Source organism: Salmo trutta, chromosome 7 (assembly GCF_901001165.1).
Source record: "Salmo trutta chromosome 7, fSalTru1.1, whole genome shotgun sequence".
Taxonomy (NCBI): domain Eukaryota; kingdom Metazoa; phylum Chordata; class Actinopteri; order Salmoniformes; family Salmonidae; genus Salmo; species Salmo trutta.
The window spans coordinates 41,983,301-42,011,051 of record NC_042963.1 but is presented as its reverse complement, the minus strand read 5'-3'; the positions used below and the strand labels follow the sequence as shown (position 1 = coordinate 42,011,051).

The window sequence follows — 27,751 nt, the reverse complement described above, 5'->3', positions numbered from 1 at the left end:
ACCTGCAAATAGGTTTATTACCTTTATTTAACTAGGCAAGTCAGTTAAGACTTGGTTACAAGACCAACGCTCTAACCACTGGGCTACCTGAAGCTCAATTTACATAAGTATTCAGACCCTTTACTCAGTACTTTGTTGAAGCGCCTTTAGCAGCGATTACAGCCTCAAGTATTCTTGGTTAGAACGCTACAAGCTTAGCACACCTGTATTTTGGGAGTTTCTCCCATTCCTCTCTGCAGATCCTCTCAACCTCTGTCAGGTTGGATGGAGAGCGTTGCTGCACAGCTTTTTTCAGGTCTCTCCAGAGATGTTCGATCGGGTTCAAGTCCGAGCTCTGGCTCGGCCACTCAAGGACATTCAGAAACTTGTCCCGAAGCCACTCCTGCGTTGTCTTGACTGTGTGCTTAGTCGTTGTCCTATTGGAAGGTGAACCTTCACCCCAGTCTGAGGTCCTGAGCGCTCTGGAGCAGGTTTTCATCAAGGATCTCTCTGTACTTTGCTCCGTTCGTCTTTGCCTCGATCCTGACCAGTCTCCCAGTCCCTGCCACTGAAAAACATCCCTGCAATATGATGCTGCCACCACCATGCTTCACCGTATGGATGGTGCCAGGTTTCCTCCAGACGTGACACTTGGCATTCAGGCCAAAGAGTTAAATCTTGGTTTCATCAGATCAGAGAATCTTGTTTCTCATGGTCTGAGAGTCTTTAGGTGCCATTTGGCAAACTCCAAGTGGGCTGTCATGTGCCTTTTTCTGAGGAGTAGCTTCCGTCTGGCCACTCTACCACAAAGGCCTGATTGGTGGAGTGCTGCAGAGATGGTTGTCCTTCTGGAAGGTTCTCCCATCTCTACAGAGGAAATCTAGAGCTCTGTCAGAGTGACCATTGGGTTCTTGGTCACCTCCCAGACCAAGGCCCTTCTCCCTCAATTGCTCAGTTTGGCAGGGCGGCCAGCTCTCGGAAGAGTCTTGGTGGTTCCAAACAATTTAAGATTGATGGAGGCCACAGTGTTCTTGGGGACCTTCACGGTTGCCGAAATTGTTTTGTACCTTTCCCCAGATCTGTGCCTCGACACAACCCTGTCTCAGAGCTCTACGGACAATTCCTTCGACCTCATGACTTGGTGTTTGCTCTGACATGCTGTCAACTGGACATTATAAAGACAGGTGTGTGCCTTTCCAAATCATGTCCAATCAATTGAATTAACCACAGGTGGACTCCAATCAAGTTGTAGAAACATCTCAAGGAGGATCAATGGAAACAGGATGCACTTGAGCTCAATTTCGAGTCTCATAGCAAAGGGTCTGAATACATATGTAAATAAGGTATTTCGGTTTTTTATTTTTAATAAATTAGCAAAAAATGTAAAAAAAAATGTTTTCGCTTTGTCATTATGGGGTATTGTGTGTAGATTGCTGAGATAAAAAAAATGTAATCAATTTATATAGGGGAGAGTCACTTGTTTTTCAGGCGTTCAGGGAGGGTTTAGGTAAAATGTATTTTGCTGAAAGGAGGGCCATACATTGTCATTACAGAGAGGTCAGATTTTCTCAATGTAACCCTTGTTATAAATAACGTTCACTCCATAAGGGTGCATAGGGTACATTAGTGGTGGGGGTGGTCTATACCTGGCATTTCAGAAGAGGATGGGTTAATTTGGCCTATAGACTGCCAAGGATTTCAGAGGAGAAGGTGTGGAATAACGCTAGGCCAAATATCTCAATGCTCCCCTGAGATTTTATGTTTACAGTAATGGAATTTAATTTGACATAATTTTTTTTCTCCACATACTATTTTGTCTTTAAAGCAAGATATGGATTACAACCCCAGGGCTGCTTTTCCAGACTACTCCCCACTGAAAGATAAACATGTTCAATGGAGAAACTCCATTTACCTAAAGTGCTCTCTTGTGATGGTAAACAAGCACCATCCACTACAATGTACACAGGATCATCCTTCAATAAATTTTACTCCACTCATGCAATCTTTCAATTATGTAAAATAACCTTTGTCCTGAGAGAACACTGTGTGTGTGTGTGTGTGTGTGTGTGTGTGTGTGTGTGTGTGTGTGTGTGTGTGTGTGTGTGTGTGTGTGTGAGAGAGAAAGGGAGCAAGACCCTACTGTGATGGTCTGGGCATAAACCACACAAAAATAACACTATACACTATAGAACACAACACTTTTACTATCTCATCCTGGAATATAAAAGGTCTGAGGTCAACTGACTTTGGCCTAAAGAGCAGGAACCCAGATTCCTCAAAGAAATTGGAAATGCAGACATTGTAATCCTACAAGAATCATGGCATAAAGGAGCCAGATCAACTGGTTGCCATCTAGGTTACAGAGTCCCATCCACCAAACTACCAGGTGTAAAACAGGGAAGAGACTCAGGGGGTATGCTAATTTGGTATAGAGCAGACCTAAACCACTCTATTAAATTATTCAAAACAGGAACATTTTACATCTGGCTAGAAATTAATAAGGAAATGATCTCAACAGAGAAAAATGTCCTCATGTGTGCTACCTATATCCCCCCAGTGGAATCCACATAATTTAACGATGACAGCTTCTCCATCTTAGAGGGGGAGATCTAAAATGTTCAGGCCCAGAGACATGTACTAGTCTGCAGCGACCTAAACGCCAGAACTGGACAAGAACCTGACACCCTCAGGACACATGGGGACAAACACCTACCTGGAGGTGACAGCATACCCTCCCCCATATGCCCCCCTAGACATAACTACAACAACATAACCAACAAAAACAGGTCACAACTCCTGCAGCTCTGTCAGGCGCTGGATATGTACATAGTCAATGGTAGGCTTCGAGGGGACTCCTATGGTAGGTACTGTACACCTACAGTATAGATCATCTCTTAGCAGTAGTACTGTAGACTACTTTATCACTGACCTCAACCCAGAGTCTCTTAGAGCGTTCACAGTCAGTTGTCACATTGGTAACAATGATTCGGGAGACAGGCGCAGGAATGCGTAATCGGGGTTTTATTCAGCCCAAATTACAGCGTGCCGTGTTTAGACAGTGGCAACGCGGAACATGGTCTTTTGCCTAATAATGCCTGCAATGCAGTGAAGAAAATGATATGACAACAATAAACGTCAAATGTAACTGGCTCCTCTAACAGTACAACTGGCCCCAGCTAGGCCCCCCCAGTTGAAATGGTCTAGAACCGCCACTGCTTGGCAGTAGAATACCTAAACAGTATATTTGACCTCTCAGCTTCCCTATCGAATCAAAAAATTTCAAGCAGACAACCTAAGAAAATTAACAACAATGACAAATGGTTTGATGAAGAATGCAAAAACCTAAGAAGGAAATTGAGAAACATATCTAACTAAAAACATAGAAAACCAGAAAACCTGAGCCTACACCTTCACTATTGTCACGTCCTGACCAATAGTTAGGTATTATTTGTATTATATTTTGGTCAGGACGTGGCAGGGGTATATTTGTTTTGTATTTTGGGGTTTTGTGTGTGGTGTAGTGGGGTGTTAGTTGTTGGTATAGGTTCTAGGTTTGTTTTTCTATGTATAGTTAATTGGGGTTGGACTCCCAATTGAAGGCAGGTGTGTTGAGTTGCCTTTGATTGGGAGTCCTATATAATAGGGTGTGTTTGTCTTTGTGTTTTGTGGGTAGTTGTATTTTGCACTGCGTTTATGTATGCCTGTAAAACTGTCACTAGTCTTATTTCGTTTTCTTGTTTTCCTCCGTGTTCATATTCTTTTAATAAATTAAGATGATGAGCACTAACTCCTCTGCGTATTGGTCCACGTTCTCCGACGACGATTTCGCTATATCGTCTGACGACGAAGAATTCCGTGACAGAACTACCCACCACAACAGGACCAAGCAGCGGAGTAAAGATCGGGACGCGGAATATATGGATTATTCTGAGAAGTGGACTTGGGAAGAGATACTGGCCGGAGTGGGCCCATGGAAGAAGGCTGGGGTGGAACAGGAATGCTACGTTGGGACACGTCTGGCTAGGAAGCCGGAGAGGCGCCCCCAATAATTTTTTTGGGGGGGGCACACGGGTAGTTTGGCTGGGCGTAGGAAGAGCCATAAGCCAGCTACCCGTGAGTGCAGGGCGAAGAAGGTGGAGAGCGCCGTGTTTCGCCGAGGTGCGCACTCTCGCCCATACGCACGCACAGCCCAGTCCGCCCTGTACCAGCACCCCGCTTGTGCAGGGCTACTAGTTCCATCCAGCCAGGACGGGTTGTGCAGGCGGTGCGATCACGGCCACCTGTGCGCCTCCATGGCCCAGTCTTTCCAGTTCCTGCCTCTCGGAGTATCCCGGAAGTGAGTACTCCCAGTCTAGTACGACCAGTACAAGCAACCCGGACCAAGCTTCCCAATAGTCAGCCTAGTCCTGTTCAGCCTGTTCCCGCTCTAGCCCTAAGGTGCGTGTGCCCAGACTGGCACATCCAGTACCAGCCCCACTTATCAGGCATCTAGTGCGTCAGCCCAGCCTCGCCAGCCAGGAGTCGCCAGAGCCGCCCGCCAGCCAGGAGTCGCCAGAGCCGACCGCCAGCCAGGAGCCGCCAGAGCCGCCCGCCAGCCCGGAGCAGCCAGAGCGGCCCGTCTGCCCGGAGCAGCCAGAGCGGCCCGTCTGCCCGGAGCTGCCAGAGCGGCCCGTCTGCTCGGAGCTGCCAGAGCGGCCCGTCTGCCCGGAGCTGCCAGACTGGCCCAGCTGCCAGAGTGGCCCGACTGGCCCAGCTGCCAGAGTGGCCCGTCTGCCCGGAGCTGCCAGACTGGCCCAGCTGCCAGAGTGGCCCGTCTGCCCGGAGCTGCCAGACTGGCCCAGCTGCCAGAGTGGCCCGTCTGCCCGGAGCTGCCTGTTTGTGACCCAGAACCGAAGGGGTCTACCTGCGACCCGGAACCAAGGGGGTCGGCCTGCGACCCGGGACTGAGGGAATCTGCTTGTGACCCGGAACCAAGGGGGTCGGCCTGCGACCCGGGACTGAGGGAATCTGCTTGTGACCCAGAACCGGGTGAGTCTGGCTACGATCCCAAATTTGAATTAAATAACTGTGACTGTAATGAGTCTGTCTACAGACCGGGACCGAAAGAGTCGGCCTACGACCTGGAACCGAAGGAGTCTGCCTACTGTCCAAAGCCAAGCAAGTCTGTCTACGGTCTGGAGGGCAGTAGGCCAGAACCGGAGCCGCCTCCAATATAGGTGGGTTGGGGAGGGGGGGGTGTAGCACAGTGCCGTCGTTGACCGCAGCCACCCTCCCTTCCCTCCCTTTAGTTTAGGGGGTTTATTTTTGTATTGGGTTTTCTTTATGTTGGTGCATTCGGTGTATGCACCTTTAGGGGGGGGGGGGTAATGTCACGTCCTGACCAATATTTAGGTATTATTTGTATTATATTTTGGTCAGGACGTGGCAGGGGTATATTTGTTTTGTATTTTGGGGTTTTGTGTGTGGTGTAGTGGGGTGTTAGTTGTTGGTATAGGTTCTAGGTTTGTTTTTCTATGTATAGTTAATTGGGGTTGGACTCCCAATTGAAGGCAGGTGTGTTGAGTTGCCTTTGATTGGGAGTCCTATATAATAGGGTGTGTTTGTGTTTTGTGGGTAGTTGTATTTTGCACTGCGTTTATGTATGCCTGTAAAACTGTCACGAGTCTTATTTTGTTTTCTTGTTTTCCTCCGTGTTCACATTCTTTTAATAAATTAAGATAATGAGCACTAACTCATCTGCGTGTTGGTCCACGTTCTCTGACGACGATTTCGCTATATCGTCTGACGACGAAGAAATCCGTGACAACTATGGTGAATCACTAAAACAATACAGAAATACACTACGGAAAAAGAAGGAACAGCACGTCAGAAATCAGCTCACTGTAATTGAAGAATCCATAGAATCTAACCACTTCTGGGTAAATTGGACAACTCTAAACAAACAACACAAAGAGTTATCTATCCAAAACGGAGATGTATGGATAAACCACTTCTCCAATCATTTTGGCTCTACAACAAAGAACAAACAGCAAAAACATACATGATCAAATACAAATCTTAGAATCAACTATTAAAGACGACCAGAACCCACTGGATTCTCCAATTACATTGAATGAACTACAGGACAAAATACAAACCCTCCAACCCAAATAGGCCTGTGGGGTTGATGGCATCCTAAATGAAATAATAAAATATACAGACCACAAATTCCAATTGGCTATACTTAAACTCTAACATCATCCTCAGCTCTGGCATCTTCCCCAATATTTGGAACCAAGGACTGATCACCCAATCCACAAAAGTGGAGACAAATTTGACCTCAATAACTACCGTGGGATATGCGTCAACAGAAATATTGGGAAAATCCTCTGCATCATTAACAGCAGGCTTGTACATTTCCTCAGCGAAAACAATGTATTGAGCAAATGTCAAATTGGCTTTTTACCAAATTACCATACTCTGCACACCCTAATTGACAAACATACAAACCAAAACAAAGGCAAAGTCTTCTCATGTTTTGTTGATTTCAAAAAAGCTTTCGACTCAATTTGGTATGAGGACCTGCTATACAAATGTATGGGAAGTGGTGTTGGGGGGAAAATATACAACATTATAAAATCCATGTACACAAAATAACAAGTGCGGTTAAAATTGGCAAAAAAAAACACGTGTTCTTCAACATATATATCAACGAATTGGCGAGGGCACTAGAACGGTCTGCAGCACCCGGCCTCACCCTACTACAATCTGAAGTCGAATGTCTACTGTTTGCTGATCATCTGGTGCTTCTCTCCCCAACCATTGAGGGCCTACAGCAGCACATAGATCTTCTGCACAGATTCTGTCAAACCTGGGCCCTGACAGTAAATCTCAGTAAGACAAAAATAATGGTGTTCCAAAAAAGGTCCAGTTGCCAGGACCATGAATACAAATTCCATCTAGACACGTTGCCCTAAAGCACACAAAAAAACTATACATACCTCGGCCTAAACATCAGTGCCACAGGTAACTTCCACAAAGCTGTGAAGGATCTGAGAGACAAGTCAAGAAGGGCCTTCTGTGCCAGCAAAAGGAACATAAAATTCGACATATCAATTAGGAGCTGGCTAAAAATACTTGAATCCGTTATAGAACCCATTGCCCTTCATGGTTGTGAGGTCTGGGGTCCGCTTACCAACCAAGAATTCACAAAATGGGACAAACACCAAATTGAGACTCTGCATGCAGAATTCAGCAGAAATATCTTCCGTGAACGACGTAAAAACCAAATAATGCATGTAGAGGAGAATTAGGCCGATACCCGCTAATTATCAAAATCCAGGAAAGAGCCGTTAAATTCTACAACCACCTAAAAGGAAGCGATTCCCAAACCTTCCATAACAAAGCCATCACCTACAGAGAAATTAACCTGGAGAAGAGCCCTCTAAGCAAGCTGGTCCTGGGGCTCTGTTCACAAACGCAAACAAACCCCACAGAGCTCCAGGACAGCAACACAATTAGACACAACCAAATCATGAGAAAACAAAAAGATAATTACTTGACACATTGGAAAGAATTTATAAAAATACAGAGAAAACTCAAATGCTATTTGGCCCTAAACAGAGAGTACACAGTGGCAGAATACCGGACCACTGTGACTGACCCAACATTAAGGAAAGCTTTGACTATGTACAGACTCAGTGAGCATAGCCTTGCTATTGAGAAAGGCTCCGAAGACAGACCTAGCTCTCAAGAGAAGACAGGCTATGTGCACAATGCCCACAAAATGAGATGGAAACTGAGCTGCACTTCCTAACCTCCTGCCAAATGGATGACCATAGAGACACATATTTCCCTCAGATTACACAGACCCACAAAGAATTTGAAAACAAATCCAATTTTGATAAACTTCCATATCTATTGTGTGAAATACCTGTAACGGCTGTCTTCATAAATGGACCAAGGCGCAGCAGGTATGTGAATACTCATGGTTATTTATTACCAAAAAGGAGTAAAGCATCCACTTGAAACAATAAACACGACAGCAGCAACAGTTTGCAGGCTAGAAAACGCAGTGCAAAACAACCACCCACAAACCCCAGTGACAAACATACTCCTACATATATGACTCCCAATCAGGAACAACAATCCCCAGCTGTTCCTGATCAGGAGTCACAAGACACACAGAACAATCAAACACCCACACAAGACTGCCACGTCCTGACCCCCAAACTACTACAACAGCTCCATCTGCTGGTCAGGACGTGACAATACCACAGTGTGCAATCACAGCAGCAATATTTGTGACCTGTTGCCACAAGAAAAGGGCAACCAGTGAAGAACAAACACCATTCTAAATACAACCTATATTTATGTTTATTTATTTTCCCTTTTGTACTTTAACTATTTGCACATGATTACAACACTGTATATAGACATAATATGAACTTTTTTAAGTGTAATGTTTACTGTACATTTTTTATTGTTTATTTCACTTTTGTTTATTCTCTATTTCACTTGCTTTGGCAATGTTAACATATGTTTCCCATGCCAATAACGCCCTTAAATTAAAATTGAATTGAGAGAGAGATGTTATATGTCATAGTTTGGCTCACTAGAAGGGGGAGGAGGGGGAGGAGGTTGAATCACATACAGTATTTTTCTCTGGTATACGGTACTGACGTCAGGGTTATACAGTAAAGAGTGTTTCGGATTCCAATGTCTCTAAATGTGTTATTGTTTCTATTAGTTCAACATTGTGCTTTAGCAACACAACATTTTTTTGTCATGCCAATAAAAGAGAGAGAGAAAGAGAGGTAGAGCTAGTGCCCTGAAAGGTTCTATTCTACGGTCGCGAGGGCCTGATCAGCTGATTGCCTTGCTGTTGTAATTGGGTTCACATGAGAGGCTGGTGGTGGGACTCATTTCAGTTACAATCAGCAGTAGTCTCGTGTTTGAACTCTCTCTTTACTTCTCTCTCCATCCCTCCTTCCCCTATCTTGCTCTCTCTCTCCCCCCTCTCCCCGCATACTATCTATCTCTTTTTTCTCCTTCTCCTGTATTCTCTCTCCTCTTTGCTCGCCTGTTGAGATTATTCACTCATAACTCAGAGGACCCAACATCCTAGCTGAGTCCAGACTGGAGCCATGGCTCCAGAAAAGGAAAGCAATGGTCTTGAAAACTACGCATTTGCTGTAAGTATGAACACAATTATTCCCGTGCTGGAGGATTCTGTTGACATTTGCTGCAGTGACTTTGAGTAAAGATTATGTTCATAGTAAACCTAAAAGTTACAGGCTGTAAAGCATAAACCCTGTAACATTTAGATATGTATACACAATATTCAACAATGATAGTTTTCTTTGTATCAGAGATGAACATTTGCGAGCGCCACCTACTACAGGTACCAGTTCTGAGGGAACACACGTAATGCATTTTCTGCACATAGATGAATGTGTAAACTCAAACAAAGAAACAAATTCCAAGTCGTTTTCAGCCAAGGTGATATATTGATCTCTTCCTCTTAACTAATTACCATATCATAACACATGTGGTACTCTTCAGATTGCATACTGTAGTATTGTAATACTGTAACGGGCTACAATAGTAAGTTAATCATTTCCAAGAAGTCTGAGTGAATTCATAAGAACTGAGTGACTTGAATTCCTTAGAATGGGTCTTGTTTATATGAATGCTACTTCAAGCCAACAGTCACATGTATACCTTGAAATAGGATGTGTGCTCTATTATGGGTTTGGTTGGGCAGAATGGAGCTGCTCATTCTTATTATCCTGAGAAGTGTTGTTAACTTTCTATACGGTTCCGCCGGTACGATCACCTGACCCGCAATTAGTCCCTCATGCATAACTTAGTTATAATGGCTCTCTGGTGCAAATAATTGACCGCAAAATGACAGGAAACAGTAAGGGGCAAGAAAAAAATTTAAGGATACTGGGTTTCTATGCGAGTTGTTGGATTTGTTGATTTGTTGACACACATATTTCTGATCAAATTGATTTTCTCCATGATAGCCTTGAAAATGTATTTAGCTACACATATTAGCCACTAATTTGTAGTTTATAAGTGTGTATATAAGTAGCTAATTAGGCTTTTATTTTCTGCATAAATATTGTCCAGAAATGAGCTCATTGTACAGAAAGGGGCACACCTCCCCAACCCCATGATCAAATCATATAATGTTTGCCTGAAATAAAGGATTTGTGTAGTTTAATGAGATAAGAAATGTATTAATCTTATATACGCTATACAGTCAACATTCAAATTTGACATAAACAATTAGCAACTAAACTTCCATAGTGTAAGCAAACAGTCTACACACATCTCTGAGTAAATCTATTCAGCAAGCACTGATAGGCTGGCTTTGGTATACAACTATACGTGACACGGGTTTCTAGAATGTCTTAACAAAACACTTTCAGTAAATAATTTAAAAGCCCTATGGGTGATAGTAGCCCTTTCCTGCATATTTTTCATAATTTCATCATCAATAAAGTTACTGTTTAAAAACAGATGAAAATTCAGTGTCTCTATGTCATAATGTTTTGTTATATTTAAGTCTTCTGTAATGTAAATAAAGTGTAATATTGGGATGCAAACTCAAAATTAAATACATTTCAACTCTATATCTGACATGGTACAGGTGTCTTCTTTTTTTAAGCCCATAACCATGTGTGTGAGGTGTATACTTTCGTTTCAAGGTAGATTTATTTAAGACTACCAAGAATCACTCTGTGTGACCCTGATTTAGCTCACTGCATTAAAAGGTTTTAAGCCTGTGTTATGAGTCATATTATGTCTGTCAGACCTATTTGAGCCCCAATGAATGCGACTCTGGTCTCTGTCCTGTAGATTGATGGGCGTTTCTGTGATCTGGAGAAGGATGGAGAGGGTTCCGACCTCTCTGAGGAGGACGACAAGAACAAACTGGCTTACTGTGTCACAGACATCCCACCCTGGTACCTTTGCATCATTCTGGGCATCCAGGTAGGTCCAAGCCCTACTTTATATAATTGGAGGCTCACTGGTCGTGGTTGGCCTGGGTGCAGCAGAGGATGGGCCTCCTCAGGGCTCCATTGATTTGATTAGGCAGTGAGTGTAATCAATTGGATGAACAGTCAAATAACCTAGTTTCCCAGGATTAATTTGGGCTCAAATTAAAAAGAAAGCCACCAAGTCACATGAGGACCTCAATCTTAAATATTCAACAGCGGGATTTTTGTTGAGGCTGATGGCAAATATTGTACCTGTACCTGTGATTTCAGCTGCTCATCTTGGCTTCAGTATCCTCGGTGGGTTTAACCCTCATGAGTGCCTCTCCTCTTCTTCCTCTCTCCCCTCCATCCCCCCCTGTCTCTCCTCAGCATTGCCTGACAGCGTTTGGAGGGATCATCGCCATCCCTCTGATCCTGTCTCAGGGTCTGTGTCTGCAGCATGACAGCCTGACCCAGGGTCACCTCATCAGCACCATCTTCTTTGTGTCAGGCGTGTGCACCCTGCTGCAGGTCACCTTTGGAATCAGGTGAGGAGGGGAGCTGGGGTTGGTTGGATATTGCTTTGGGCCAATCATTCATCAGGAACAACAGTGACTGTTGACATAAAGGGGGCCTACAGCAAGGGGAAGAAAGAACAAAGGTGCCAAACTTTATATGGTCAATGAAGAATGACCTTAAAAAGATAACCTCTTGTGAAGGTGGAGTTACCTATGATATATGGAGACGCCATACAGGTAGAGGACGAGGCTTGGCATCTCCTCGTTGTCTTGTCATGTTGGAATCAAAACAAAGTGCCATAAATTCCATGAAATCAATATACTTTAAAACCAATGAAACCAATTCCAAACTGTGTAGACATGTTATCAGCTCGCTGATAATCACCCAAATGAACTCTAGACAGTCAGGGAGCATCGAACATTCCCAAAACGATGTATATATAGAGGAATTTGTTTTGCAAATTTTGACGGCGAGGGAAAAAATAATAATGTAGTGCAGCACTCCAGACCTTGTTGAAGACTGAATGAAGCCCCCGGGGCAAAATGAGTTTGACACCCCTGAACTGGGCTGTATACTATGGGTTCTTAAGTTTCCTTCTAAGCCTCTGTTGACCGTTGGAGCATGTTTTTCAGGTCAGTGTGATGCATTAGCCTCACACAATAGGATATTATGGAGTGGGTACTGGGGCTTTAGGTTATTAAAGCATGTGCCATTATTGTGCACTAGCTAGGTCTTAGTATGGTATGCAAGTGCTAGATTTCTCACAGAAACATCTATTTTCTGACTGAGAATGGAAAATGAGAGTTGTTGTTCTATCTATGGTGTACTGTAAGCAAGGTGTTGTTCTATCTATGGTGTACCGTAAGCAAGGTGTTGTTCTATCTATGGTGTACTGTAAGCAAGGTGTCGTTCTAGCTATGGTGTACCGTAAGAAAGGTGTTGTTCTATCTATGGTGTACCAAAAGCAAGGTGTTGTTCTATCTATGGTGTACCAAAAGCAAGGTGTTGTTCTATCTATGGTGTACTGTAAGCAAGGTGTCGTTCTATCTATGGTGTACCGTAAGAAAGGTGTTGTTCTATCTATGGTGTACCAAAAGCAAGGTGTTGTTCTATCTATGGTGTACCGTAAGCAAGGTATTGTACTATCTATGGTGTACTGTAAGCAAGTTGTTGTTCTATCTATGGTGTACTGTAAGCAAGGTGTTGTTCTATCTATGGTGTACTGTAAGCAAGGTGTTGTTCTATCAATGGTGTACTGTAAGGCCATGTATGGCACTGCCCAGCTGCCCAGGTCCAACCTGGCCAACCATAACCTGACCCAGAGTTCTGCATCATATCATCATAACAGGATTAGTTAGGAATTTCCATCTTATTAGGTCGATAAACTAGCTCACATTAAGTCCACATTCCTGCAGGCAAAGATCTCCAAAAGCCTGGAGGTCAGCTGTGAGGAAAACAATGGATGTGTTGAACTCGCTAGTAGGGAGTGAAACTCCAGCACAGCCCTGATCAGCATATGAGATGTGACACATGTATACGTGTCAGTTAGAAACGTAGCTAATTGTATTGTAATGCCATAGGAGTCAACATTTACACAGACAAACGATCAGTTCACTGTATTTAGAGGGTCCATTGTCATTACTGATCCATCTGTCATCAGTAGTATAATTGAAAGTGGGGTCTAATGTATCAGAGGATGGAGACACACAGCAGATAGTCATTACATTAACCTGTAGGAGTCTTGATTGGAAAGACATGGTTTTTACATAACGTCCTCACAAGATTTGAATCAGCCCTTCAAGGCCTAAAATTAGATCTAGAGAAACAATGTGCTGTGTGAGTCAGGCCATGCTGTTTGAACCTGGAGGTTGCGTGTTTTGGATTGGGTTAGCTAAGTACTTGCACTTTGGCTGGGAGTTGATTGAGACTGTACTCTACGGAAAGAAAGGAGGGGTTGATTCATAAAAGGCAACCTTTGTTTGGATGATGTTACAGTAGCGCTCTGCATCTCAGCTCAATACTCATCTCTGACAACTACTGTACAAGACAAGTCTGTTTTGGATGATACTACAAAGCAAAGGGATATAAATTCATCCTAATTCCCTGTGAAATTGATTATGGGGATGAATTCCTTATGTACTAGTCTCTACACTTTAGACAGAACATCTTTGCAATTGTGATTTCAGACATCATACTTCCCCCTCTCTCTCTTCCCTCTCCCTCTCTCCCCCACTCTCTTGCACTTTCTCTCTCCCTTCCCCCTCTCTCTTTCTCTCCCTAATCTCTCTCTCTACCCCTCAGACTGCCCATTCTTCAGGGGGGTACTTTCACCTTGCTGGCTCCCTCCATGGCCATGCTGTCGATGCCAGAGTGGACATGCCCTGCCTGGACCCAGAATGCTTCCCTGGTCAACGCCACCTCTCCTGAGTATGTAGAGGTGTGGCAGAGCCGCATGCGAGCGGTGAGTGACACACTTACCACACGGAGTGAGAGAGAGAGAGAGAGAGAGAGAGAGAGAGAGAGAGAGAGAGAGAGAGAGAGAGAGAAAGAGAGAGAGAGAGAGAGAGAGAGAGAGATGGTGGAGCATGACGCTTGTAATGCCAGGGTTTGATTCCCAGAACCATACATATTGTAAAATGTATGTACTGACTGTAAGTTTTGGATAAAAGCGTCTGCTAAATGGCATAAACAGTACACAGGGTGTACAAAACATTAGGAACGCCTGCTCTTTCCATGACATAGACTGACCAGGTGAATCCTTATTGATGTCACCTGTTAAATCCACTTCAGTCAGTGTAGATGAATGGGAGGAGACAGGTTAAATAACGATTTTTAAGCCTTGAGACAATTGAACATGGATTGTATATGTGTGCCATTCAGAGGGTGAATGGGCAAGACAAAATATTGAACGGGGTATGGTAGTAGGTGCCAGGTGCACCGGTTTGAGTGTTATCAAGAACTGCAGCCCTTCTGGGTTTTTCACGCTCAACAGTTTTTTGTGTGTATCAAGAATGGTCCACCATCCAAAGGACAATCAGCCAACTTGACACAACTATGGGAAGCATTGAAGTCAGCATAGGCCATCATCCCTGTAGAATGCTTTTGACACCTTGTAGAGTCATGCCCCAACGAATGGAGGCTGTTCTGAGGCCAAAAGGGGGTGCAACTCAATATTAGGAAGGTGTTCCTAATATTTTATACACTCAGTGTATTTTATAGAGAGAGAAGGCGAGTTTAGCCACGTTAGAACATTTCTGAATAACCCTTGACAAGCCATTATTTACACAATTCCCATCTATAGGATTTCCCATCTTATTGTGGTTATTGATTGTGTGTATATGCTTATGTGGTTTATTCCTCTACAGCTACAGGGCTCCATCATGGTGGGCTCCTTGTTCCAGGTCCTGGTGGGTTTCTCTGGCCTCATCGGTCTCTTCATGCGTTTCATTGGTCCCCTTACCATCGCACCCACCATCTCTCTGATTGGCCTGTCCCTATACGACTCAGCTGGAATGAATGCAGGGAACCACTGGGGCATCTCAACTATGTATGTACCTCTCAGTAGGGTTATTTAAGTCTGATTTATGGGTTTTACTTCAAACCCCCCCACAAGCCTGTAGTCATCCATCCTTGACCTGGAGAGCCATAAGGTGTGCAGGTTTGTGTTCCTGCCCAGCATTAAAACTACAGATTCAATTAATCGGCTGGATTTAGGGTTGCAACAAAAGCATGCACACCCTCTAGCTGTCCCGGACCAGGTTTGGCGTAAGCTATGAATTCATGCATGTCAATGGCTACATACTGTAAAATGGTACCCATGCTAAGTGCATAGCTAGAGGGCACATTCTGCTTTGTGAACAGAGTTAGTCTCTTTACTACAGGACGACTGCTCTGATCATCCTGTTCTCCCAGTACCTCCGACACATCCCTGTACCATTCCCCACATACAGCAAGACCAAGAAACTCCACACCTCCAAGATCTACATCTTCCAGATTCTACCAGTAAGTCCATTGGGAAATTAAGACTCAAAGCTGTTCACTGTTCTCTCAAGCCCTTATATAGGACCCAGAGTTTTCCCTGGTCAGTTTCTGTGGTCTGGGAAAACTTCTGGTCCTAATAATGACTGGTGTAACATATTTACATGTACTGTATGTGACGTCTTCCTCAGGTGCTCCTTGGCATCACACTGTCATGGCTGATCTGTTACATCTTCACCATCTCTGACGTCCTGCCCTCACAGCCGGAGCAATATGGCTACCTGGCTCGCACAGACCTGAAGGGGGATGTCATAGTCCAAGCCCCCTGGTTCAGATTCCCATACCCAGGTAGGAGGCACACCCGCTCAGGGGGAATCTTAAGCAACAACTCCATAACCTGATAATCAGATGTTTGGATACGTTTTTCCTGGTCTGGTCACATGGTCAGGTCACATGGTCTGGTTACATGGTCAGGAAAACCCCTAACCCCAACCTTTAGTACTATATGGGTAATGAATATGTATGGTTTATTGATATGTGCATTATTAAAAAGACCCTAATGTATTATACATTAACTGGACCACCCAAACTCAGGTCAGTGGGGCTTACCAACTGTGAGCCTGGCAGGAGTGGTAGGGATCTTGGCTGGGGTGATATCCTCCATGATAGAGTCGGTGGGGGACTACCACGCCTGTGCCAGGCTGTCAGGGGCCCCTCCTCCCCCAAAGCATGCCATCAACAGGGGCATTGGCATCGAGGGGCTTGGCTGTCTGCTGGCTGGGGCCTGGGGCACAGGCAACGGAACCACCTCCTACAGTGAGAATGTGGGAGCATTGGGGATCACCAAGGTGAGATGGGCTAGAGGCTATTTTTCAATATAGAATCTGTTTTTAGATGTTAAACTGAGCTGAATCAATGTTTTTTGGAATATGGAACTTATAAAAGCTATTAGCTGTGAACAGTCTCAATAGACAATGTTCTCTTTTCTTGTAGGTGGGCAGTCGAATGGTGATCGTTGCTGGTGGCGTCTTGCTGATCATCATGGGACTGTTTGGTAAAATTGGAGCCATTTTCACCACCATCCCCACACCTGTGGTTGGAGGAATGTTCTTGGTCATGTTTGGGGTCATATCTGCAGCTGGAGTTTCAAATCTGCAGGTAAACTCCTGTGGAGACTCAAACCAGTTTGGACAGTTGCCTAGGTTAATTTACACATTGTTTTTGTACAGTGGCCACAAGACATTTTGCATATGAAGGCTTTTTCATTCAGGTCTTTACTGACAAGTAGGGTTGGAAAACTCAGGTAAAAGTCTCAGGTTTTCCAGAAATCCCAGTTAAAATATTTCTGGTATCAGGAGGGAATAAGCAGGATCTCCGGGAATCCTCCAACCAGGATTTATGGAAAATATGGGAATTTGGGAAAGTTATTGTAATTTTGGAACCCTAATGACTGGTTGGCTCTGTTTATTTGTCATCTCCTCTCTCCTTATCATTTGACAGTATGCAGACATGAACTCCTCCCGGAACATCTTTATCTTTGGGTTTTCCATGTTTTCCGGGCTGGTCATTCCAAACTGGATATTCAAGAACCCAGATGCCATAGCAACAGGTATCAGAGCAGATAACACATGTAACACTGTAAAACAAAATATTCAAACTTCTTTACAAAAAGCTGGGGAAAAAGCTCAACAGAAGATCAACATGGAGATCTAAGGTTCCTCTAGTATGTGAATTGGCCCAGTGTGATGAATTGTATTCTCTTTGTCAGGTATGGTTGAGCTGGACCAACTGCTGCAGGTGCTTCTGACAACCAGCATGTTTGTTGGAGGCTTCTTTGGGTTCTTCCTTGACAACACCATTCCTGGTAAGCTTCCACCCAGGAATAAGGGGGAATATCTATGCAACTGTTTCACATAGAGTAATGATTAGGTAAAGAGTAGACATATTCAATGTTAGTTAATCTCCTCCCCAGACCTCAAAAACATTATACAGCTTTCCTAAGATTCACAAGTCTCTGTTATAGGTGAGTTGAAGCATTCTAACGCCACTGCTTTGGGCCACACAGGAACCAAGCGAGAGCGAGGCATCATAGCCTGGAACAAGATCCACCTGGACGACTCCAGCAACACCTTGGAGAGTAGCGAGGTGTACAACCTTCCATTTGGAATCAGCTCTTGCCTCTCCTCCTACACCTGGGTTCGATATGTGCCATTCCTCCCTCTGAATGCACCCAGCTCACAGGACAAGCCCGGGGTGGACTCTTTGGACACCAGGAAGCAACCTGGGAAGCCAGAGCCCTCACATATCATCAGATCAGTGGCCCTATGAACACTGAGCAAGCCCAGACTCTGGCTAAAACAACAACAACAATAACAAAGGCAGCTCTCGTGACTTGGACCAGCTGTCCTGCTCTTAAGACACTGTAAAAGAACGCTATCCATACTTATTTAGTCAGACATTTTCTACTCACTTCTTGGCCAGAATCAGATCAGCAGTAACCCTCGTGAGCCAACAAACGCATAGCTTTTCATTGTTTTTGTTTAGGCAGTGTCGGAGGTGTAACTGCATTAGAGCTGTAATAATCCACAAGCGGCTCCTGGCGTTATCTATCGCACACATTGCCATTGGATGCACCCAGTAGCATTAGTAGAAATCCCATGCAGTCACGTTACAAGTTCAAACACTGGAATGTGGGATGTAATGTACATCTTGATTAGGTTGATATAAATCCCTATTATGTTGTTTAATGATTTTAAATGTGTCATTATTTCTATAAAGCCTACACTTTCTCATTCTGAACTTTTAACATGGCTAGGATATCAGGACAGGTGTGGTTTCATGACAATGACTACAACAGCAGCTGCTATACATATTGACAGCTCTAACATCTGCGTGTACCATCGCGCACATGTTGATTTTGTCCCCCCACACCAGACGCAATCAGGACTCGCAGTTTGAAATAGCAAAACTATACTCTGAACCAATTATATTAATTTGGGGACAAGTCGAAAAGCATTAAACATTTATGGCAATTTAGCTAGCTAGCTTGTGTTGCTAGCTAATTTGTCCTGGGATATAAACATTGGGTTGTTATTTTACCTGAAATGCACAAGTCCTCTACTCCGACAATTAATCCACAGATAAAACGGTAAACCAAATGAGTTTCTAGTCATCTCTCCTCCTTCCTTCAGGCTTATTATTATTATTTGGACTTTATAGGTGCATTACCACAACCGACTGGAGTGTGGATCTCAGTTCATCTTTCAATCACCCACGTTGGTATATGCTCCTGAAAACCAATGAGGAGATGGCACGTGTGTATATGCTCCTAAAAACCAATGAGGAGATGGCACGTGGATATATGCTCCTAAAAACCAATGAGGAGATGGCACGTGGGTATATGCTCCTAAAAACCAATGAGGAGATGGCACGTGTGTATATGCTCCTAAAAACCAATGAGGAGATGGCACGTTGGTATATGCTCCTAAAAACCAATGAGGAGATGGCACGTTGGTATATGCTCCTAAAAACCAATGAGGAGATGGCACGTTGGTATATGCTCCTAAAAACCAATGAGGAGATGGCACGTGTGTATATGTTCCTAAAAACCAATGAGGAGATGGGAGAGGAAGAACTTGCAGCACGTTGAGCGTCACAAATACAACCAAGTTATATTTTAGCGCCTGGCTACGCAGATGCTCGCTGACGCGTGCGAGCAGTGTGGGTGCAATGATTGAATAACATGTATGTGTATTTTGCAACGCTCACGCACGCGACACATATTCGGTCTGGTCAGCATGTAATGCAGATAAATGGCCCCCAAAAAATCTATGAAAAGCTCTGCATTTGTCGGCTAACGAGGGTTGCCGCTGATCGGATTGAATCCTGGCCCTTGTATAGGTTTGCTTTGTATTTTCTAAATGAACTTTTGGCAGGGATCTTTTGGCTTTTTGGGGTGTGAATACATTTTTGCTGTGAAACATATTCTTTCAAAGCTTGGAAATGTTGTACATTGTTCATATTTTTTTCTTTTCAGTGGATCTTGTATTTAATGATAACACAATGTATAAGAACTGTATACAAATATTACAAAAATTGTTGCTTTTTAAAGAAATTATTTTTAAAATTAATGTAAGCATACTGATTTCTCCGCATTTCCAAGTTGGTTCAGGGTAACACTAGTAATAAACCTTTAAAAAAGTTTGAAATAAATCAAAGAAATGTATTGTCCCAATGCATATAAAAAACAGCAATAGGATTAAAGTATATCTCAGAAACTTTAATTTTGAGTCCATGTGATACGATAGTACTCAAGGGTTGCCAAGAAAATCATGCTGAAACATCGTACCTATAATGAATAATAGAAAATTAGAGAAATTCCTTCTCCAATAGAGATCTGGAAATAAAGGCAGCGATATGTATCAGTATAGTATCAATCCCCAACATTGTGAATATCATTTAGCTGTGAGGTCGTTCTCAGCTGTCAGGTCCAGCTTGATAGCTGTGTACAAACTGACAAAGGACTCTGCCCACAAGTCTCTCTGCTGGCCTGTGGTAGCGTTGGCCAGCCGCTGGGCGGTGTACACCATGGTCAGCACAGTGCGCTCAAAGTCCTCCAGGCGCAGGTGGCCCATGTGATTGGAAAGGTCAGAGGTCAGGCGACGGATATCAGAGAGTGTTTTGGGCAGGATGTCCTCGCAGATGACTTCCAGCTTTTTGGTCTTCCGCAGGGAGGCCAACTCCTCGTCCTGCACGGAGAACAGGGTGTGCTCGTCTCCAAACTGCAGGCCAGCCAGCAGGATCTACACAGCACAGCCAAAAACAGTAGACTCATTACAAACCCATATTTTTGGTTATTAACTCAGAGGATTCATACAATATTTGCTACTGTAGTTATCCAAGGAAAATATCTCACCTCAAATAGTAAATTGACATCCTCTATGGAGTTCTGAAAAGTAGGGTTCACCATTGATGCCATCCCTCTCTTCACTCGAACAGTTGATGGGTAAAGGACTAAAAGAGGGAGGGAGAGGGAGAGAGAGAGAGAGAAAGAGATAGATAGAATGTTATTCAACCTACTACTTTCTCTTTAACTCTTGCCCAGGGTTTCATCATGCGATGCAGACCATGTGGCTTGAACCAGATGTATTGCATATTAAGATGAATTCCCAAGACAAGGCTAACATACAGTACACCTTGCATGCCTTGACAGGTACTGTATATAACAGGGTAGACTTTACAGCCATAATGTTCACAGACATGTGAGGACCTTAGAGCACCACACGGTTCAGTTTGAGAAACCTGAAATGTGTGACCTTACGAATGGCTCTGATCAGCAGACTGTAAGAAATGACCTCAGGCTTCAAAGGCAAAGAATTCAAAGCAGAGAGGCACATGGGATGAGAGAGAGAGAGAGAGAGAGAGAAAGAGAGGGAGAGAGAGAGAGAGAGAGAGAGAGACTGACTTACCGACTGACTTAGAGATGAGTCTGCTTTTCATAAACAGACAGAGCTCACTTACCAGAGCAACATTGGACACTGGTTTTAAGAGTGAGTGCTAACCAGAACATGTGAACTGGTCAAAGCAGGACACTTCCCAAAGAACATTTCACCTACTCATCTTTTGAGTTGGTTTCACATGGAATAAGGACCACCACTTACTGAAATCTGCTATCTGGATTCTCATCTCAATCCAAATACAGGATTGTAAATCATTCTATGACAGGGTTTCTCAACTGGCAGCCCAAGGGCCAAATTTGGGCTGCGAGTGGTTTTATTCCCCCCACCAAGGTTTTTTGGTGTTAGATTTTTATTGTTGGACATAAAAGACTATAAAAACCCCAGGAAATCAGCTCCAAGTGATTTTTTTATTCCCAGCATAATAGAGAGCCGTGATCGTATACAAAAGCAAGCAAGGTTTGAAATTATTATGTTTTTGTCAAATATTATATTTGTTTGGGCTTCTTCCAGTGAATTTGCAGTCTACAAATTATTTGTAATTATGTTCCGGCCCCCTGATCATCCGCTTAAGAAAAAATCAGCCCGCGGCTGAATCTAGTTGATGATCCCTGTTTTATGACATCAAAGCTATTCATATTTCCGCAAGTCCACAAATATTGTAAAGACACAAACCGGTTATGCTGAACAAGCATTGTTACTGTACATGACAGAGGGAAAAAATATAGAGAACAAAGAGAGAGAGGGATTGAGAGTGTCAGTGAAGACACTTGCCAGCTGGTCAGCGCATGCTCAGAGTATGCATTCTGGTAATCCGTCTGGCCCTGCGGCCTTGTGAATGTTAATCTGTTTAAAGGTCTTACTCACATTGGCTACGGAGAGTGTGATCATACAGTCGTCCGGAACAGCTGCTGCTCTCATGCATGGTTCAGTGTTGCTAGCCTCGATGTGAGCATAGAAGGCATTTAGCTCATCTGGTGGGCTCAAGTCACTGGGAAGCTTGTGGCTGCGTTTCCCTTTGTAATCCATGATAGTTTAGAAGTCCTGCCACATCCGACGAGCATTAGAGCCGGCGTAGTAGGATTAGATCTTAGTCCTGTAATGATGCTTTGCCTGTTTGATGGCTTGTCGGAGGTCATAGCGGGATTTCTTGTAAGAGTCTAGATTAGTGTCCCGCTCCTTGAAAGCGGCAGCTCTAGCCTTTAGCTCAGTGCAGATGTTGCCTGTAATCTATGGCTTATGGTTGCGACATGTATGTACAGTTACTGTGGGGATGACATCATCGATGCACTTATTAATGAAGCCGGTGATTGATGTTGTATACTCCTCAATGCCATTGGATGAATCCCGGAACATATTCCAGTCTGTGCTAGCGAAACAGTCTTGTAGCTTAGCATCCGCTTCATCGGACAACTTCCGTATTGAGCTGTCATTGGTACTTCAGAATTTTTGCTTGCAAGCAAGAATCAGGAGGATACAGATACAGATCAGATTTGCCAAATGGAGGGCAAGGGAGAGCTTTGTATGCAGTAGTGTTTTGTACACTCAGTGTGCATTGACAAGCAAATCTTATTCAGATGTTCTTTGAAAAACAAACTCTAATGAGGAAATCCATTATTGGACATGAGCACATTCCCGAGTGCACATACCAGGAATTAAACTTTGGAATATTCTCTCCAGTGCTTCCTTTGGTGTTTACAGTCAATCCAGCTAATGAAGGCCCTGAATTAGTACTTGTTTAAGAAGGGCTGATAAGTTTAGAAGAAAATCATCAGGAAGCGAAGAGGAGTGTGTCATAACAAAGCTATCTCTTGCCAGCTGGAAACAGAGATGGGTCCTAGGACCATAGAGACAGGAGCCATGCAGTAGACACCTACACAAACGAAGGGTTCAGCATACAAGCATACACTCTCAGAAAAAAAGGTGCTATCTCAAACCTTAAAGGGTTCTTCGGCTGTCCCCATACGAGAACCCGTTGAAGAACCCTTTTTGGTTGCTGGTAGATCCCTTTTGGGTTCCATATAGAACCCTTTCTACATGGAACCTAAAAGGGTTCTACTTCTACCTGGAACCAAAAAGGGTTCTACCTGGAACCAAAAAGGTTGCTCCTATTGGGACAGCTGAAGAACCCTTTCGGAAACTATTTTTTCTAAGAGTGTACTAGCACAGATATGCTGTCCATCGTCGGCAAAACTTTCCATATATTTTTATTTACACCCCAAAATAGTAAAATGTTCTACATGGAGATAAGGTTTTTGTTTGCCTTTATTTTAGTACATTCAGCTAATAAGATTTGTTGATGCCATGACGAAATCAAACAATTCATTCTATTTGATCACTACTTTTCCATTGAGGTAAGTGAGATTACTATGACTTCAGAATGTGTGTAATAGCAAACACAAAGTTGATATGATTTCATCAGATATACCAGAGCATGTCAAACAATGTTCTAGACACTCCACCCATACACAAATCATAGTAAAGCCAGGAGAAACAAATATCAACAAATGTAATCCAAGAAAAGCTAGAAAGACAGTACTCCTGAGCTGTCATTGTACTGATTGAGCCTCAATCCTCTCATTCTAAGAACATGTTTTTCCATATGATCCAATTGCCACAACACATCACATAACAATATCTAGAATAACTGAAACAAAAACAACAAAATACCTAGTTTAGCCAGATTCAAGACAGCTTTGAAAACTTTTTGGTGGTGTGTTTTTCATTCTTCAGGGGCCTATCAGTTTCCTGCTGCAGTTCATATTTGGAGCCATTTCATTGTTTTCATATCAGAAACAGATGCGGATAGTTAATACACACATTGAGCCCAGTAGCCGACACATAAACCGAAATGGAACTTTAAACATACAAGTCGTTAAGGACCATAGTTTAATTGTGCTAGAAAATGGGACCCAACTGTTCTGGAGGACCAGAAATGTGAGTTCTTGGCAGCTACACCTGTACACTATTAGTAAAAAATATGCTATCTAGAACCAAAAAGGGCTCTTATACTGTCCCCATAGGCCAGCCCTTTTAAAAAACCTTTTGGTTCTAGGTAGAACCCTTTCCACAGAGGGTTCTACCCTTTCCACAGAGGGTTCTACATGGAACCCAAAAGAGTTCTAGCTTGAACCAGAAAGGGTTCTATCTGGAACCAAAATAGTTTATCCTATGGGGACAGCTGCAGAACCCTTTTAGAACCCTTTTTTCCAAGTGTAAATACAATACAAAAGAGTTCTCCATTCTATTTCTTAGAAATTATTTGGATTTTTCTGATGTCAAATCATTTATCCAACCAAGTATAACACTGCTACAGTTGCTCAGCATCATTAAGGTCCATCTGTAGGGCACTTGAATTTCAGACAGATCAAAACAGCTGGAGAGAAAACAAGGATTTCAATGTCACTCCTCCTTTAACCCTAAACAAACACAGAAAAAAATCTAAATACCAAAATATCCCCAGTACACTCCCCACCACACAGCTTGCACGTTGTTGTGATGTGTGCAGCATGTTACAGCTGTGCTGGTGGATGCTGCTGCTGCTGGATCTGTGTACATACTAATCAGTAATGTTAACACATACTGTTGTGAGTACACTGAGACGCAATGACAATGAAGTGTCTGTCTCACTTCTGAATGCAATTCCCTAATTACGCTCATACTGGGGGATGTAAAATAAGCTAGATGTAGGTAAATGCTGTTCAAAACGGAGTAAAAACACAGCTAGTACAGTCTGGTTTAAGGTGGGTGGGGTTCTGGGAGATAGCAGGGGAATGTCTGCTTCTTTCTGCTTTACAGCTACAACAGTGCATTCACACAATTTTTCAAATATTCTCTCATTTCCTAGCTTTAGACTTTTTAAATTCTCCAACAGCAATAGAAAAGGAAATGAAGGTCTTAACATTTCCCTTTTCAGTCCTCATGGAGCATAAAAATGACTTTGCTCAATCAGAGGTTACAGCTGGACAGACAAAGCACAGAGGACAGAATTAAATGTGTGACTCAGTGATTGCAGTTTTCTGGGTGATGGGGATGGGATAGGGTAAGTCTATATTCTGTGTTAGTCTTCTGGATTTGAGACGGTGATGCTGAGGCCAAGAGAGAAGCATATGTAAAATGACTTTAGCTTGACATTTGATACCAGGAATGATATTGGACTTTGTGACTATCATAACAGAATGATCATTAATCTGTCCTTTCTCTGGAATAAGAGCATTACATCAATCTTTCCATCAGTGGATACATATTCCAATCCACAATGAGCTGATTCTCAGTAATGCCTTGAATTCTTTGGCAGAATTACTGTTGAGTTTAATGTAGCATCTGGGAATGAGGTCCATTCCTATCAATTATATTTATGGACAACTACTGCAGCAAAACGTACCCTTTAAAAGGGCATATGCACAGGTTACAATTACACAGCAACATCAAACATAATCCTTGCATATAAACATACTGTAAACTGTATAACATTTCCAATTGAACACATTAATATGGGTGAAGATATTCTTACCTTTGTTATGCCGATAAGTGGCACATGTGTTGATATTGCAGTAGAATAGTGCAACAATGACCATCTTCCAGGGCATCATGGTGACCTGGCATCCACCTGGCATCCAGTAGCCAGGGACAGACTGGACAGAGCCACAGGTCCAGGACCACGATCAAGGACCACAATCACTCCACTGGGAAAAACCTCAGACCATCCCACCACTGCAACTGCTCTGCTCCTTTCTGAAATCCTGTGTCACTATAGTACCCTCCTCTCTCTCTCTCTCTCTCTCTCTCTCTCTCTCTCTCTCTCTCTCTTTCTCTCTCTCTTTCTCTCTGTATCTCTCTCTCTCCCTCTTTCTCTCTGTATCTCTCTCTCCCTCTTCCTCTCTCTCTCTCTCTCTCTCTCTCTCTAACACACTTAAACCAGCTGACACTGTTGGTGCTGTCATCTGGCAGTCATCAGACCCAGAGAGACACGTCTACTTCTTACTGTTGCCTCCTTGTCCTCTTCTGACCGTAAGTGCGCCTTACGATCATTTCCTCTTTTCTCTTTCATTATCTTCCTTTTCTCTTCTTCCTCCTCCTTAATGCTGAACTGTCCTCCTAGTCCTGATCACGTTAATTACATTGATGTTAATAAGTGCATTCCAGTTTCTCTGTGGAACATCTTGTGTTCATCAATAATATACATTGAGTACACAAAACATTAAGAACACCTGCTCTTTCCATGACATGGACTGACCAGGTGAACCCAGGTGAAAGCTATGATCCCTCACTGATGTCACTTGTTAAATCCACTTCAATCAGTGTAGATGAAGAGGAGGAGACAGGTTAAAGAAGGATTTGTAAGCCTTTAGACAACTCAGACATGGAATGTGTATGTGTGCCATTCAGAGGGTGAATGGGCAAGACAAAAGATTTAAGTGCCTTTGAACAGGGTACGATAGTTGGTGCCAGGTTTGTGTCAAGAACTGCAACTCTGTTGGGTTTGTCATGCTCAACAGTTTCCGTGTGTATCAAGAATGTTCCACCACCCAAAGAAAATCCAACCAACTGATAACTGTGGGAAGCACTGGACTCAACATGGGCCAGTGTCCGTGTGAAATTCTTTCGACACCGTGTAAAATTAATTCCCCGATGAATTGAAGCATGTTCTGAGGGCAAAAGGTGGGATGCAACTCAATATTAGGAAGGTGTTCCTAATGTTTTGTATAATCAGTGTATGTTCCCTTTTTTTTTTAAAAAATGCTTTGAGGACATATTACTGGACTCTGCCTTGAGTTTGAGGTTTGTGAATGGATGAATGCAAGCATTTATTGTTGTCCAGACTGCTGAGCCGTGTTTCTGTATCCATGGTCAACATTAGTTCTGCTTGTGCTAACGAGAGGATCCTTGGGAGGGTTGGAACTTGGATCGTGTGTGTCTGTGCCAGGAACACTTCAGGGAACCAACCCAGTTTTGTTTTCTAGGAGGTGGAGTGTGGATACTTCACACTCCAAACACACAACCCAACACAGCATATTGTTGCTCTACAAATTAAATGTATTATTATTATGATTGTGATTATTATGAGTATTATTATTTATTACTAGAGATTATAGCTATCCAAACGCACAGTGGAATGGACACAGCCAGCGCCTATATACAAACCATCTGAAGAAGCTTCTTCAAAGAGACACATTCTATTCCAAGGCTGGCAGTAAGATCACCAAAAGAAGAAACATCACAGAAATGTGTGATTTAGTAGTGTTATGTAATTTATTTCATTCTGTGCAACTTATAGCTAACAATAGTTGTACAGTAAATTAAACGTAATTCAGAAAGAGCTCAGTTTTTCCTTAACTTATCATTTATCCTCCGATTCGAAGTTGAACTCCTCTCTCTTTAGGACCAGTGAGACACTCTCATACTGATGAGATGTGGCAGTCATGAAGCTGCCAGGGAATGCAGAGACAGTGTTGTAGTTGGAAAGATGGATGGGGCCACCATAGAATCTCTAAATTAGAACACAATGAGTTGGACAAACATTCTATTCTTACAGGGGAAATGAATAGAAAATGGGTTGTTTTTGGTCACACTCCAATTCAAAGAGTTGCCCTATGTAACGTAGTTTCTTCTCCTAGCCCTATTAGTAATACCACAGTCTATGTGAGGATGTGAAATAATTGATATGTGAGTGAATATTTATCTAGTTTAATTGAATTCATATAAAAGGGGAGAAGGTAATTGTCTTTATGCTGTTACAGTAAAAGCCATGTCCAAATAGACATAGCTTTGTAGAAAATATGGTAGAAGTAGAAATACAGTTATCTATTGTAGAAGTACAGTTATCTATCGTAGAAGTAAAGTATTCTA

At 43.1% G+C, this 27,751-nt stretch overlaps 2 protein-coding genes across 2 annotated transcripts; one reads left to right on the top strand and one right to left on the bottom strand.

Moving 5' to 3' along the window:
* The first annotated feature begins 8,876 nt into the window (after positions 1-8,876).
* On the top strand, positions 8,877-18,193 carry LOC115197418 (solute carrier family 23 member 1). The gene is made up of 12 exons (XM_029758922.1): positions 8,877-9,152; positions 10,828-10,962; positions 11,340-11,497; positions 13,770-13,929; positions 14,834-15,015; positions 15,350-15,470; positions 15,638-15,794; positions 16,041-16,294; positions 16,440-16,604; positions 16,947-17,055; positions 17,215-17,310; positions 17,512-18,193. Exons 1-12 carry the CDS (start codon positions 9,105-9,107, stop codon positions 17,772-17,774), a joined length of 1,848 nt encoding a protein of 615 aa, XP_029614782.1. The 5' UTR covers positions 8,877-9,104; the 3' UTR covers positions 17,775-18,193.
* Positions 18,194-19,704: 1,511 nt separating this feature from the next.
* On the bottom strand, positions 19,705-25,518 carry LOC115197420 (protein FAM180A). The gene is made up of 3 exons (XM_029758924.1): positions 25,416-25,518; positions 20,362-20,459; positions 19,705-20,248 (listed from the first exon to the last, which is right to left on the bottom strand). The coding sequence occupies exons 1-3, from the start codon at positions 25,516-25,518 to the stop codon at positions 19,901-19,903; spliced, it is 549 nt and encodes a 182-aa protein (XP_029614784.1). The 3' UTR covers positions 19,705-19,900.
* Between the last annotated feature and the right edge of the window lie 2,233 nt (positions 25,519-27,751).